Here is a 16,587-nt window from a genome sequence, read left to right as displayed (position 1 = left end):
TGATTGTCTCACCCCCAAGTAGAATATATCGATTTTTGGGAATTTCCCAAAATTTCGATTAGGCTACGACCGCCTTCTGGATGGCAGTCTAGCCGATATTCTATTTTTGATTTTTTCTAATATTCTCTATTTTTTTTTGGGATTCTATAAATCCTAAATGGATTCCAAGAACCAGCAAAAAAGTGAGTTTGTAGCTTTAAACTGCCAAAATATCTGAAAATTCAAAAATGCTTCAAATTTTCTCTTGAAAAATCTGTTTATCTAAAAATTTTGGCCAATTTTCAAGTGCATTTTCAAACTCCTCATAAAATTTCCGACATTTTGAGCCGCATATTGCCTATATTTGGTCAATTTTGAATTTCGACCACATGCGGTCGAAACGGTCGAAAGGCGCCAAAAATCCAAAATTCAATGAATATTAATTTTTTCTGAAAAGGATCAAACTGCCTGGAACTATTATTTTTGAGTTTCTCAAGAAATTTGAAACATTTTGAGCCCCATATTGCCTATATTTGGTCAATTTTGAATTTCGACCGCCTGCGGTCGAAGCGGTCGAATACCAAAATTGACCAATTATAGACAATATGGGGCTCAAACCGTCATAAATTTTATGAACATTTCGAAAATAACAATCTCCAATATTTTTAACTGATTTAGGCTGGATTTTGACCTTTATGGTCTTTGGCGCCAAAAGGCAAAACTGAATAAATCACAATTTTTTCTACAGATGATCAAACTGCCTGGAACTATCAATTTTGAGTTTATGATAAAATTTTCCACATTTTGAGCCCCATATTGCCTATATTTGGTCGATTCTGGTTTTTGACCGCCTGCGGTCGAAGCGGTCGAAAACCAAAATTGACCAAATATAAGCAATTTGGGGATAAAAATGACAAAAATTTGATTAATACATCAAAAATAATTGTTTGCGTTTCTAAAAACTAGATTTCGGCCGGATTTTGACATTTATGGTTTTTGGCGCCAAAAATCCAAAATTCAATAAATCATAATTTTTTCTAAAAATGATCAAACTGTCTAAAACTATTATTTTGACGTCTTCATTAAATTTCCGTCATTTTGAACCCCATATTACCTATGTTTGGTCAATTTTGAATTTCGACCGCGGTCGAAGCGGTCGAAAACCAAAATAGACTAAATTTTTGTGTTTTTTAAGGCCACGAAAAAATATGAGTAGTGGTAAATTGAAGTCATTTGAATGTTTTGGAAACCAAGTTATAGTTTAGAAATTTGAAAAAAATGGTACTTCTGAAAATTATACCAAGAAGTACAAAATACGTGTTTATGTTCTTGTACACTTTAAGTATCATTTTCAGATCCAAGATCGTTGTGGAAAGCGGAGTAAAACTTTTCGAGTTTCTCATAACATTTCCGTCATTTTGAGCCCCATAATGCCTATATTTGGTCAATTTTGAATTTCGACCGCCTGCGGTCGAAGCGGTCGAATACCAAAATTGACCAATTATAGACAATATGGGGCTCAAACCGTCATAAATTTTATGAAAATTTCGAAAATAACAATCTCCAATATTTTTAACTGATTTAGGCTGGATTTTGACCTTTATGGTCTTAGGCGCCAAAAGGCAAAACTGAATTTTGATTTTCGACCGTTTCGACCGCGGTCGAAATAAAAAATTGATCAAATATAGGCGATATGGGGCTCAAAATGTCAGAAATTTGATGAATTTTCGGGAAATAGTTACTTTCACTATTTCTAAACCAATTTTGGCCGGATTTGGGCCTTTCTGGTTTTTGGCGCCAAAATCCAAAATTCGAAAAAAAAGTTCTAATTTTCTAAAAACTTACCATATTGCCCTGAAACTACTATTTTCCAGTTTCTCATAAAATTTCCGTCATTTTGAGCCCCATGTTGCCTATATTTGGTCAACTTTGATTTTCGACCGCTCCGACCGCTGTCGGCGGTAGAAACGCAAAATTGATCAAATATAGGCAATATGGGGCTTAAAACATCAGAAATTTGATGAAGACTTCGAAAACTTTATAAGTTTCACTTTTTTCAAACCAATTTTCAGCAGAATCTATGCGTTTAAGGCTATTGACTCCCAAAATTCTCTGAAACTCATTTTAAAAAGTCAACCGAAAACAAACGAAACTGCTCTGAAATTATTACCTTTGAGTTTCTCATAAAATTCCCGTCATTTTGAAACCTATAATGCCTACATTTGGTTGATTTTGATTTTCGACCGCTTCGACCGCGATATGGGGCTCAAAACGTCAGAAATTTTTTTAAACACTTTGAAAATGGTAATTCCCACTATTTTCAACAAGATTTGACCGGATTTTGGCAGAAATGGTGTTTGGCGCCAAAATCCAAAATACAAAAAATCATACTTGTAATCCGGGCCTTTGTCGGGCCTTCGCGATAAGATACAGTATTCCAAATAATACCGTTTTGTAGTACTTGTGGAGCTCTATCATTCTTAATTCAGTTGGTTCGAAAATATAGATTCTGAAAGAAATTATGGCAGGGCCCGCGAAGGCCCGGCAAAGGCGATTTCCTTCAAAAAAGATGATTTCCTTCAAAAAAAGATCAAACGGCTCTGAAATTATTGAGTTTTTTATAGAATTTCTGACGTTTTGAGCTCCATATTGCCCGTATTTGGTCAGTTTTAGTTTTCGACCGCTGCGACCGCTGGCGGTCGAAATTCTGAACTGACCAAATATAGGCAATATGGGGCTCAAAATGACGGACATTTCATAAGAAGTTTGGAAATGTACTTGAAAACGAGCCAAAATATGTGGTTAAAGAGATTTTTCGAGTCAAAACATTTTGCATTTTTGACACGTTTTGAATTTGAAGATTTTGGTTTCAAAAATGATAGTTTTGGGCACATTTGAGTCTGAAAAATTTCATGAAAACCATATAAAATTTATAATATTGTTTATTCAATATAAAAATAAATAAAAAATTGACTTTGAAGAATGACTAGTGAAGGTGAACTAGTTTTTAGGTCATGAAAATGTAAAAAAAATATTTTCTAGATTTTCTTTTTTTCAGCATTTTAAAGCAGTTTTCGAATTCCTAACACTCAGAATGTTTCTAAAAATCAAAATTTACATAAAAAACGGTTGAAAACCTCAGAAAACCGTCAAAAACAGCGATTTTCACAAAAGTGGCCCAAATGGCTCAGTGGGTTTTGAGGCCAAAATTTCCGGTCCACAAGGTCAAAAGTTCAATTTTTCTCAGGTTAAAAATTTTTTGATTTTTGTGTGGACCTTGGTAAACAAGTTTTTAGGTCATGAAAATGTTTAGAAAGTGGATTTTTTCCAAAAATTTTTTAAAAAATATTTTCAGATTTTCTTATTTTTTCAGCATTTTGAAGCAGTTTTCGATTTCCAAACACTCACAATGTCGCTAAAAATCTGATTTGGAAGCCAGAAAACCAGCGAAAAACGACTGGACCAGTTCAAATCCAGAACTCGAGAGATCCATGTTTGTTCATACGAACGCTTTGAAGCCACGTCTTGATATGATACGGTAGTTGAATCTTGGTGCCTGCATGTGAAAAGTTTGGACAGTTTGTGAAGATGATAAAAACACCGAAAGAACAGTCGTGCGCCCTGATCCGAGGCTTTCCGGCGTTTGCAAAGTACGTCGTCTCGACATCTCCCGAGACAGTATGAGAGCGGCTCATTTCAAAGCTCACACACGTGTGTGCCCAAATTTGGCCCAAATCAGGTTAAAAACAGTGGTAACTGCTATTTTGAATTTTTCATGAAATTTCTGACGTTTTGAGCCTCAAATTGCCTATTTGGTCACTTTCGATTTTCGACCGCCTCGACCGCAGGCGGTCAAAAACCAAAAGCGACCAAATATAGGCAATATGGAGCTCAAAATGTTGCAAATTTCTTGAGAAACCGCTCTTGACTTGATTTGATCCATAGACGGTGTCTGAGAAAAAGTTATTGCTCAGATTGGAATTATTTTTCTAAAACTCATTTTCAGCTCTTCCAATCTATAATTTCCAGCCAGTTCCAACTTCTTTTTCAGTTCAATGTTTGATTTCTCAACCAGAAATTCCTCACATTTCTTGACAATCAAGGGAGTGTCGAACATATCAGCCACTGATAAAATTCCTTGGACAGTATCATCTGAAATTGCTCATTCTTAAATATGCGATAAGTACAGTAACCCACCATCAAGCCATTTTCTCCACACAGGACCTCCAGATAGTACTGGAAGTCCTGTGGATCGACATCTTTCAATCATCTTTCATGATTTTTCCGGCCCTTGAAATTTTCCCAAAAATAGAGCGACAAAATAAGGAGAGTGAGGAGATAGGTACTAAAAAGTCAAAAAGATTGGAATAAAAACTGGAAAAAGAAAGACTTACCAATTACAGAAAATGGAATTTTCGCTCATTTACTTTCAATGTAACATCCGAAAATTGTTTCATGTTCTCTCCAAAACTTCTTAATTATTCTCTTGGAAATCCAATCATTTTATTTGTTTTAACATGGATATGAATCTTATCTGCTGTTGAAATTCCTGACCCAAATTTGAGAGAGTCTAAGCATGTTTGGTCGTATTCTGAAGCTCGAAAAACTAGCGATTTGAATTTTCAAAGTTTTCTATTTTCAATTGAGCATAAGAAAAACATAATGAACTCAAACAAGGAATCGATCAACGGCTTGTCATGTTTTCTTCCGATAATCTCAAAAAATTCAGCTTCTATTATAATTCCGAAAAAATAATACGATTATACAGTACCTGGTTTCCTCCTGCTCTTTTTCATATTACCCGGACATTTTTTCGCGTAGTTCAGCTTGTTTCTCTTGGAACCATTTTTGAACTACAAAGAAATTACATTGTCCAGTTTCATCCTCAATTATTTTGGTTTGGATTTTAGACTTTTTTGGATTTTTAGGGATTTTCGTTTCAATTTTTTTTTGTAAAAAAATCTAGGAATTCAGAAATTCTGCAACTATTTTTCAATATTACATTTTTCAATTAACAGAACACAATCGTCGAGATAGTTACAAATTTATTATAAGGAAAAGAATTAAAATATAGAAAAAGAATACAACTAAAGATAACAAAAATGAGAGATAAAGCAATAAAAGAAACAAAATTGAATAGAGAATAATAATAAAAGAAAGAGAGCCTGAATCGAACAAGGCTTCAATTTGAAATGTTTTTTTCTCCGTCTAAATCAACGTCGATGTGTGGTATGCGTGTTGCAGAAACTGCGTTGATCTCTGTCATTCGAACTGCATTGACTGAGAATGTTGTATACTCGTCTTTATCTTCCTCACGAGTGTGCCGGACCTTCCCTACACCTATTGCATCTTTTCCTATTCTCTCGGTTATTCATTCTACATTCATCTTCGCTTTGGTTATTCTCATTGAGACAAATAGGACACAATTCTAGCTCTCTGACTAATATTCTTCTTATCTTAGCTGTCCTCCAGAAACAGCTTCAAGCCATGTGGGACGTTTCTCCACATAGACGACACCCGTTATGTGCGGATCGGTGGCTAACAAAAATAGAAATAATACGCTTATTCTTGTATTTTAGATCTGGTAATATGTATTGGGAATCTTATTCAGGGACAATGTGGTATAACCGTTAATCCAGTGAAAAGGATGCATTTAGTTCATATCTCATTTCTTTTATACTGCTTCCTGGTCCAGCTTCTCATCCTCCGTCTCTTCTTCTCCATGGTCCTTTCCTGATTACACTCATCTCATCTCTTCCCCCGCTTGACCTTATCATTCTCCTGTTTTCTTCTCGGTATCAGCTTCTTGATTGATGGGTTGTACTTGCTCCTGGCGCCGCTCCTCCTCTTGGTTGACACTAGATCTTTGGTCGTCTACGACGCGTTATGTGGTTGTAGGAACTGTTGGTGTTGGTCTTGCCGTTGTCAGTTGTTTGCAAAGTAAGGTCCACTTCTGTAAGAATACGTTTAACTATACTCAAAAAAAATTCCAAAATTCAAAGGTTTGAAAATTTGAGAAAATTTCTAATTAGAAACGTTTGTTTTAACTTTGGAATTAAAAAAAACAGGAAAAAATTCGAGTACAGAGGTCCCCAAGATTTTTCTCATTTTCTTTTTTCGCATTGTTTTTTTTTTTTGCAAAAAAAGCCCAATTACTTACCAACAAACCAAGAAAATAATAGCTTCAAATATTAAAAAAAAATAATTTAGAAAATAGACTTCTAAAACACACGAAGTCATAAACAATAATGTAGAAATTTGAGGAAAATCATTTGAATGACGTCTACACACGACGTCTTGGAGAAAGTGGATTAATAGCAAATGAATGAATGGAAAGGGAAATCGGAGGGAGGCGAAGAGAAAGGTCAGCTGTGGGGGGTCCCCTATGCCAAGAGAACAAAGATAAGAGGGACCCGTCGAACAAACTCACCAGATGGCTGGCGGGTACTTGTATATTCTGAATAACTCATTCTGATGCCTTCGGAATTCATCCAAACGTTTCGATTGATGGAATATCTAATTTCCGACTTTTTAAGCTTCACAATGACTCTCAAGATCGCATTTATTCCTTTGTTATCAATTCCATAAAAATTAGTTTATTTAAATTTAAAAAAAATTAATTCGGGGGTAAAAATTTTTTAGAAGTTTTAAATCCACTCCTTGATGAACTGTTGCAGCTTTGATTTTTCAAGGAATATCGCTAAATATGCGTGGGTACGTATCCAATGGCGCAGGAAATGGTGTGGATCGAAAGCGCGGAAACCCCGCATTTTTATACGGATGCTGGAAAAGATGGTAATTATGGATAGACATATTGGAAAAAGTGGTAAGTACCTCAGATGTGCTGCCAGGGTGTTAGATATCATGATGTGTCGACGAGAACTGCGTTTATGAAAAACAGTAGAAAAAGTCCTCTCCACATGGGCAGTTGATGCTGGCATAGCCACTATATATCTACAGAACTATTACGAGGGGTACATTGGTATCGTTCCAGAAGTGCAGTCCACATTGTGTGACTGCTGACATATCTTCCTGCTGAGGCTCCTGTGTCCGCCACTCCGTTTTCATCACTGACGATGGTGTAGAAGGTTTCCGGAGCTGTCAGAATGAAGTGCTGTTGTCCTCCCTTATCGGGTCTACTCAAGTGTTGTGGTAGAATCTCTCGGTTCTTCAATCCGATGTATAGAATTTCTAAAATTCAGAAAATTTCAGAATTTTAGAATTTTAGAATTTTAGAATTTTAGAATTTTAGAATTTTAGAATTTTAGAATTTTAGAATTTTAGAATTTTAGAATTTTAGAATTTTAGAATTTTAGAATTTTAGAATTTTAGAATTTTAGAATTTTAGAATTTTAGAAGCAAGAAGAAACTGGTTTTAATGAACGAAATAGAGATGAGGAATAATATTCTACGCTTTTCATTGCTAATTCTAAAATTCGAAGTATATTTTTGTGTATTAGTCATAAAAAGAGATGAAAAAGACGAGTTTCTTATTGCTAAGTTGGAGTTGTTGGTTGGAAGAATTGAAAGATTCCAACAGATGACGTGACAAGTGAGTTTTATTTGAAAAATCTGAAATGAAAATCGCCTACATCGAATACTTTCAGATGAAGCAACGTTCTCCATTGCACCGCCGTCAAGAAGGATGGAATCAATAATGAAAAATTATCAATTGAGATGAAGCATCGTGACGAGAGTGGATGCATTGACTTCTCTCAAAATGAAGTTAAATTAAGGGCCACAGGCAAAGAGCTGGACGATACAAGTAAGAACGCCAAATTCAATTCATCGGTTCATTCCACTTATTTTCAGTTTCATTCTTCAACAATCTGACCGCCCAGCTAAAGTCTGCAAAACAAGGAGGATCGTATCAACAGCTATAAGAGCATCTTCTTCCGATAATATTTTTTCGCTTCAAAATGAGCATAAACGTGCCCAATGCAAGTGTTTTCTTGTCTCTGAAAAATCCGAACAAAAACAAAACTATTCGAGATTGGAAATTTCTTTATTTTTTCAAACAAAAAAACTAAATCTAACAATTATCAACCGCATATACAGTCTCATTCTCAAAGCTGAAAATAAAAATGAATATTATTTTTGAATTTCACAAAAAAATTAGTTTGAAAAGGTCTGGAACAGCGTTATCTCCAAAATTTCGGACAGGAAAAAAGGTAGCATTTCCTGAAAATTCATAATTTTAAATTTTTTATCAAATTTGAAAATTACCACTCACTTTTTTTTCAAACTTTATTTGAACTCCGTCATCAGTCTACTGTCTGAAAAATCATTTTTTGCATGGCTGAAACTTTTTTTTGTTTGAAAAACAGAATTTCAGAATTTCAGAATTTCAGAATTTCAGAATTTCAGAATCTCAGAATCTCAGAATTTCAGAATCTCAGAATCTCAGGATCTCAGCATCTCAGAATTTCAGAATTTCAAAATTTCAGAATTTCAGAATTTCAGAATTTCAGAATCTCTCAGAGTTTCTAAATTTCTGAATTTCAATTTTCGAATTTTTGAGAGTTTCTAAATTTCTGAATTTCAATTTTTGAATTTTCGAATTTACGAATTTTCAAAATTTCAAAAATTTAACTGACCTCCTATCCTTCTCCTCCCCAACCAGGTTTGGTCGATGCACCAATAAAGTATCCAATTAAAAAGGAGTTCAGTAATTTGAAGAATTCTGAAATTAAAAAAATTGATTTCCAGTTTATGACCTAGATTTAATTGCTCACCTTTATTTGGAGACCAAAAATTCAGAATATCACAGTAAAAGTACCAGATATTAGGAAATATACAGAATTTTCAAAAAAATCAGATGCAAATTTAGGCTCTTAAAACACACAGAGCCATGGAAAAGTATAGAAATGCTCCGGGTATGAAGGAGCAATCGGTGAGAGAGAAGAGAGTGCCAGAGATAAAGAGAAAAATTTTCGAGAAGAACGAAAATTGAGAGAGGAGTGGTCCTTTTCGTATAGTGTCAGTTGGCGCCAACTGGAGGAAATATCATAGAAAAGTGAGAGAGTCTAGAGAAAGAAAATTTCTGAGGCAAGCGGAACCTTTTACACTGAATTTCCGATGGGAAACTTGCACTATTTAAAAAAAATGGGGAAGAATCAGTTGGTTTAATTGGGACATTAAAAAATCTGAATTTAAAAAGCATTTATTTGAAATTTTTCAAAAAGATACAACTTTCACAAAAGAAATAAATTGAAACCAATTTTTAAATGAAAAAATGAAAAAATTCAATAATTTCGGAGTTTAGAAAATTGAAAATTCAGGAATCCCAAAATACTGAAAACTTAAAGGGGGACAGGAGATTTTACGTAGTTTTTTTGTAGCTAGAGTATGCATTCTACCGTCACGGTGTACAACGCTTAATGTCACTCTGCGTACAGCTGTCGTCCTTGCCTTTATGTATGCAATGGGGCGTCCGCTTTCTCTTTGCCCGCGTGGCTCAGTCGGTAGCGGCGCCGCACCCTCAATCATCGCCCTCACGAGTTCAACTCCTCGAGGGACATATTTGAAAGGAATTTCGAGAACATTATTTTTTTCATGTCCCCCCACCTTTAAATGAACAATTATTTTTCCGAAAACTAGTTTAAGAGCTAGCAATGAAAATGGCGAATTTCGACTGAAAAAAAAATAAAAATTTTTAGGACTTATGAAATTATCAAAAAGTGTCGAATAAAAAATACAAATTCAATTGAAAGCTAGAGATTTTTTGAATAGCTCTGCAAGAATTTCATTGTCCATTCCCTTGGGATCCTCTGGAACAACCGAACGAATATCCTCTTTTGATTTGATTTGATCCAGGCAGAGTTTCTGTAAAAGTCAATGCACTGTTCAGTTTTAAATTCTTTTTTCCTACACTCACTTTCAACTCTTCCAGTCTATACTTTCCAGCTAATTCTAACTTTTTTTCAATTCCATTTCCGCATTTTCAATCAAAAACTTTTCACATTTTTTGATAATTATAGGAGTGTCGAACATATCAGCGACGGAGAGAATGCCTTCTACCTTATCATCTAAAGTTGATAACTTCGAAAAATACGACAAATACAGTAGCCCACCATCTATTTCATCTTCTAGATAGAGAACCTCCAGATAGTATTGGAAGTCTTGAGGATCGACATCTTTCAATTCGATTTCTGATTTTTCAGCTTCTTGAAATTTTCCAAGGAATAGAGTGTTGAAATAAGGAGAATGAGCAGAGAGGTACTGAAAAAAAACGAATAGATTAAAAATTAAAAATTTAAAAAAAAAACTTACCAACTTTAGAACATAGAATTTGTGCTCGTTGATTTTAATATAACATCGTAGACCTGTTCCATATCCTCTCCAAAACTTCTTAAATCTTTTCTGGGAAATCCGATAATTTCTTCCGGAATCTCCATTGTTTTTGTTATCTTCACATGAACCTCCACTTCCAGTTTTCCGTCATCCAAGTATTCATTTTCCAGAGTTCCCCAGTCAATAAATCTTCGAAAACCCCGATAGTCCCGAGAGCCAAACACACAACTAATAGACATTGAACAAGTCTTTTCCTTGTTTTTTGAAACAATTTTCATGCTACAATCAACGCCAATTTCTTGGTTTTTAGTGTCATTTGGGATTAAAAAAATCCCGAGATGGTTATCATATCTATCCATGTTAATACTCCTGAAATTAAGTTCTTGGAATCAGAAAAATGAGCGAAAAGACTTACCAATCGACCCCAAAATGTTCTTCTTCTGGACTATAGAGATCTTGATAATTTTCCAGTTTACCGACATCATTGAATACATGTTTCAGAGTGAATTCTCTTTCAGTCATCTGAAAAATTAATTGTTCCATTGAGAAAAATTGGAAACGGAGAAAAAATGGGCGAAAAAGAGCAAAACTGACTGTTCAAATCAATTTAAAGCGTAGCAAGACTGTATCATAGAGAGTATCAGTTAAAAAGAAGAGACAAACAATTTAAGAGCTAGCAATGAAAATTTCTACTGATAAGAAAGTAATATTTTCGATTACTCACAACGTATCTGACAAAGAAAGAAATGAAAATAAGGTCTATTGATTTTCAGTTTCAGCAATTCAAGTCTAATTCCAGCACCTAGAATCCTGAAACTTGAAACATTTTCACTTCGAAAAAGATTTATAATTTTCAGATTTTTGGAAAAAAATGCTGGTATTCACTTAAAGATAACAGAGAATGTTTGGAGAATTCAAAATTTGTAATTTCAAACTTTCCAAAATGCAAAATGCAAAATTAATTGGAACAAATTAATGATTGACAAATAAATGATTATTTACAAATTAATGATTTATTTCAGCATCCTTGAAAAAGTTCCGAATAAACAATAAAACTTCAATCAAAAGCCAAAAACTTTTTGAGCTGCTCTAGAAGAGTTTCATTGTCTATTTTTCCGGGATTTTCTGGAATAACTAAACTTTTTTTTTCAGAAACAGAAACGATTACTTTTGATGTCTTTATCAAATTTCCGTCATTTTGAGCCCCATATTGCCATTGTTTTGTCAGTTTTGAATTTCGACCAAATTCGGTGGTCGAAACGGTCGAAAATCAAAACTGACCAAATATAGGCAAAATGGGACTCAAAATGACGGAAATTGCTTGAGAAACTCAAAAATAATGGTTCCAGACACACACACACACACACATTTCTCGAAACTTTTCGAACGATTTTCCGAAAAAACACTGAATGAACTTTGGCACATTTCGTAAAATCTATAAATCTTTACTGGTAGCAAGTTAATATTATATGAAACGGTTTTTGAAAACAACGAGTGAGCGGGGGACACAAAAAAGAAGTTCCAGGAATCAGAAATACGAAACATCGGTAAGGTAGAAAATAATTTTTTAGCAAACTGATGGAACAGATGTCGGATGAAGATCACATCAAGGCTGGCATCATCATCCGAAGATCCTGACCCTGGAGGGACTTGGTAGTATGCGAAAACATCAAAATTGAGCACACTAGACGTCACATGTAGGAGAAGTTCGGAAAACTTGATGTTCTTCTCGTAAATCGCATCCTTCGGGAGGTTCTTATGATATTCCAACCTGGTCTTCAGAAAACGTCTGACAGTCTCCCAGTGTCCGAGTCAATTCCTCGTTTTGGAACACATTGTATGCTTTGAATACATCTTGGTCGATTCCATTCATGACGCTTGCGTTGAAGTTTGCTGAAAGTCGTTTTTCAGAAATTAATCTAATTTCTCGAAAGGTTACTGTCATCATTACTGTTACCATTAAATCCGAGTGTTTCTGAAAAACACAATTTTCTCAGAAACATAAATGCACGATTTTCGCCAAAATTTGGGTTGAAAACAGATGTTGCTATTTTTGAACTTTTTATTGAATTTTTAAGATTTTGAGCCCAACGTTGACTACAATTGGACTATTTTGACTTTCGACCACATGGCTGCGGTCGAAGCGGTCGAAAATCAAAATTGACTAAACATAAGCGATATGGGGCTCAAAATGTTGGAAATTTCATGAGAAACTCAAAAATACTAAATCCAGGCAGAGAAAAATTGAAATGTTTTTGCGAGAAAAATTGAAATGTTTTTTGAAATTTGGATTTTTGGAGCCAGAAATCAGAAATGCCCAAATTTGGCCCAAATCAGGTTAAAAATAGTGGAAATTGCTATTTTTGAATTTCTCATCAAATTTCCAACATTTTGAGCCCCAACACGACCTATTTTGGTCAACTCTGATTTTCGACCGCGACGCGTTTAGGCGCGTCGCGGTCTGCCCATCGAAAAGTAACAATCAACGAAAAATAGTCGAGTTTGGGCTCAAAATGTCGGAAATTTTATGAGGAATTTGATTATAAACTTTAAATTCAATCAAAATCTGTGGGTAACGAGATTTTTCAAGTGAATCTTCAAGACAAAAAAAAAAGATTTAAAATCCTACATTCTAAATTTAAAAAGGGCTAGAAAAACTCACTTTTTGGGGTCCAGAATCCGCTTAGAATTCATAGAATACAATAAAATAAACAGAGAATATTCAGAAAAATTAAAAATAGAATATCAACTAGATCGCCATGCACAAGGCAGTCGTAGCCAAGTCGAAATTTTGGAAAATCCCAAACAATCGATATATTCTATTTGTTGGAGGGTGAGACAACCATCTGAGATGGTATTTCGAGGGTTGTCTGAGAGGAGGAGGACAGGAGAGGGGCATTTTACGCTGCGTCTCTCGCTTTTCAACACTCCCTGTCTTTTGCCTGGCCGTCCGTGACACCTGGTTCTCTACCAGACAGCCCTACGAGTGTCCTCGTCCTCGTTTACTCTAACCACTCTCCTCTTTTTCAATACTCTCTAAGACTGTGTTAGGTGGCTTGCCATCTAACACAAAAGAGTGAGTTTTGGACCAAAAATCTCAGGAGAACTAGGCAAAATATCTGTTATATAGACACCAGTGATGGGAGGAAACGCATTTTTCCGAAATACGGAAAACGGAAACGGAATCGTAAATTTTTTCCGCGGAAACGGAAAAAAATCGCGCGGAAAACGGAAAACTAAAACGGGAACGGAAATTTTCGTTTTCCTCGACTATTTTTCAGGATTTTTTTCCCTTCAAACATAAAAATATACACTTTTTAACGTTTAAAGACCTTATTTTCATCACTTTCCATGCTTTTTTTCAATCTAGTTTTAATTTGATGGTTTCGTTGTTTTTTACATTTTTTTTCCGTTTCCGCTGTAAAAAAATGGAGGTTTCTCCGGAAAACGGAAACGGTAACGGAAACGGAAAAAAATCTATAAAAACCGGGCGGAAAACCGAAAACGGAAAACGGAAACGGAAATTCCACCCATCACTGATAGACACCAGTGTTGAGCGGAATTCCGTCTTCCGGCTTCCGTCTTCCGTCTTCTGTAAAGTCCGGAAAAATCACAACAAACGGAAGACTAGAATTTTTCAGGATTCGTCGAATTTTCAGTGAAATTTTGGAAAATTCTTTTGGCGGATTCGTCTAACTGCAGAACCGATGCAAAAATTCGAATCTAAGGTACTTCGTCTTCCGTCTTCCGTCTTCCGTGCATAACAGTCACGACTATGGTTCCACCGACCATATTATAGCCGCGACAAGGGGGGGGGGGTTATTTCTATGTGCTGAGGAGTTTATATAGACATCTGATGAGTGCGAGTAAGAGACGCAGATAATATAGACAAAAGAGAGGGTGTTCTTTTCTAGAAAGTAGAGAAACGAGGAATAAGGACGTGGATGACTCCATCCAACACCAACCGCCCGCCTGTTGTGTCACCAAACGCGTTACAGAAGAGGATACTTAGCATAGTTGTAATCCGGGCCTTCGCGGGACCTGCCATAATTTCTTTCAGAATCGATATTTTCAAACCAACTAAATCAGATATGATAGAGCTCAACGATTACTACAAAACGGTATTATTTGGAATACTGTATCTTATCTATGAACAGAGTTACAGATCATAAAGTGGCTTTTCTCGCAGGGCATATTTCTCTCACCTTGCTGGTGAAAGTGAGAAGTCATCCGAGTTAATTTCTCCAAGAAAAGAGTGATGCAGAATGTTGAGAGGACGGATATCTTCGCTGTTGACTTGATGATTTTGTATAAAGTACTGAAATTGAAAATTTAGAGATGTTCTCAGAGAGTATTTTAAACATACCCAAATATCATTCACTGCTCCTGTATCGACGTGGTATAGCGGTTCTTGGTTGTCCTTGAGCTGGATTCGTGACTTATCAGTCAATTCTCCATCTCTTTGACCAGCGGTGGGGTTCGAACCCCTGACCTCTAGATCCTCAGTCACCCCTCTACCCAGTTGAGACAAAATTGTGAAAACCGGTAAATAGGTCATTCGATGTGGAATTTTGTGTGGAATCTGAAAATTGTTTTTAAAGCCAAAAAAAATTTTTTTTTATTGAAAGCAATTTTTATGTTTGTGTGAATCTCAAAGAATCATTTTAAAGGAGGCAAGACAGCAAAAATTTCGGGGGACAGTTCGGGGGACGAAATCGCGCCGCGCTTATGTAGACCATCGGTCGTCAGGTGCCTTCGCGCCTTCGTAGCTCAGCCGGTAGCGGCGCTGTACCCCTGAGCTGCCTGTCATGAGTTCAACCCCTCATGGGGGTTCTCTATGCAAAATATCAGGGAAACTTTTTTTTTTGGTGTCTGGCCTCCTTTAAGACATATTCATATTATATTTAAAACATATTTTTTTGTTTATAAATTTGCGAAAAAAATGTTTTTCAACAATTTAAATTTTTGAAAAAATTATTTTTTGAAGTTTAAAAACAATTTCCAAACTCTACACAGAATTCCACATCGAAATGACCTATTTACCGATTTTCGCAACTTTGGCTCAACTGGGTAGAGGGGTGACTGCCGATCTAGAGGTCAGGGGTTCGAACCCCACCGCTGGTCAAATTTTCTTCTTTTCAGTGATTTTTAGGTGTTCTAGAGGAATTTTGTTCTCAGAAAATAGCCAAGAACCCACCTCGTTTAAAACCTCCATTGTCGTCGTTGAAACTTCTTCCATCGCCTTCTGAATCTCATCCTCACTTGGTATATTTGAAAAAAATCTTTTCCCGGACTTCTGTGCGATTTGGGGATAACATCTTGGTTCATTTGACGTACTCGTTTTTGCTTCCATGGCAATTTTCCAGAAGTTGTGGCAGTTTTGCGGGTCATGCTTGTGAATTCAAAATCACTGAAAAGAGAGGACATGACATTTTTGGATTCTTTATAAAATTTTCGACATTTTGAACCCCATATTGCCTATATTTGGTGGATTCTTATTATCGACCGTTTCGACCGCGGTCGAAGTTCAAAATCGGCCAATTATAAGCATTATGGAGTAAAACATGTCAGAAATTAGATAAAGATTTTGAAAAACCTAAGTTCCACTAATTTTGACCCGATTTTAGCCGGATTTGGGCATTTATGGTTTTTAGCGCCAAAATCCAAAATGAAAAAAAATCATTTTCTTCAAAAAATGGCCACTCGAACCGCCTAAAACTGTTCTTTTTGAACTTTTTATGAAATTTGCCGCGTTTTGAACCCCAACACGACCTAATTCGGTCAACTTTCGTTTTTGACCGCGACGCGTCGCGGTCGGTTTGGTCAAATTTAAAAATCAACCAAAGTTAGTCGAGTTTGGGCTCAAAATATCAGAAATTTCATGAGAAATCTAAAAATGCACTTTAAAATCAGCTAAAACATAGGGTTAAACAGACTTTGACCACTTTTGGCACATTTTCGAATTTGGATATTTTGACAATTCTAGGCTTGAAAATAACACATTTTCAATTAAAAAAAAATTCATAAAAACTCACTTTTCCAAGAATCCAATAAAATATGTAAAGAATTTCAGAAAAAATAAAAATAGAATATCGGCTAGATGGCCATGCAGAAGGCGGTCGTAGCCTAATCGAAATTTTGGAAATTTTAAATCAAAAATAGAAGAAAAAAAATTCCCAAAAATCAATATATTCTATCTATAGAGGAGGGGAGGGGGAGAGAACCATCCGAGATGGTGGTGAGATGGTTGAATGAGAAGAGGAGGACAGGGATTGAGAGGACGGCGCATTTGGTATGTCTGCGGGGATCCTCTAG

The 16,587-nt window shown here is 35.7% G+C and overlaps 3 protein-coding genes across 3 annotated transcripts in view; 1 reads left to right on the top strand and 2 right to left on the bottom strand.

Annotated features, from left to right (window-relative positions):
* Positions 1-1,212, bottom strand: part of CBG21477 — a gene marked incomplete at both ends in the record, with an annotated part of 4,952 nt that extends 3,740 nt beyond the window's left edge. Inside the window, one exon of the mRNA XM_045243084.1 lies at positions 1,180-1,212. Within this exon, the coding sequence (XP_045097315.1) occupies positions 1,180-1,212 (33 nt within the window). The remainder of the gene's footprint in view (positions 1-1,179) is intronic.
* A 6,444-nt stretch (positions 1,213-7,656) lies between these two features.
* CBG21476 lies at positions 7,657-7,862 on the top strand (the record flags this gene model as incomplete). Its single annotated transcript, XM_002648978.1, has 2 exons — positions 7,657-7,744; positions 7,792-7,862. The coding sequence occupies 2 exons, from the start codon at positions 7,657-7,659 to the stop codon at positions 7,860-7,862; spliced, it is 159 nt and encodes a 52-aa protein (XP_002649024.1).
* A 1,819-nt stretch (positions 7,863-9,681) lies between these two features.
* On the bottom strand, positions 9,682-12,145 carry CBG21474 (the record flags this gene model as incomplete). Its single annotated transcript, XM_002648977.1, has 5 exons — positions 9,682-9,804; positions 10,000-10,200; positions 10,296-10,641; positions 10,688-10,794; positions 12,044-12,145. 5 exons carry the CDS (start codon positions 12,143-12,145, stop codon positions 9,682-9,684), a joined length of 879 nt encoding a protein of 292 aa, XP_002649023.1.
* Positions 12,146-16,587: the final 4,442 nt, after the last annotated feature.

The sequence above is a fragment of the Caenorhabditis briggsae genome, assembly GCF_000004555.2.
Source record: "Caenorhabditis briggsae complete genome, chrII, whole genome shotgun sequence".
NCBI lineage: Eukaryota > Metazoa > Nematoda > Chromadorea > Rhabditida > Rhabditidae > Caenorhabditis > Caenorhabditis briggsae.
Note: the sequence above shows the minus strand (reverse complement) of the source record. Positions and strands in the feature narration are given on the sequence as shown.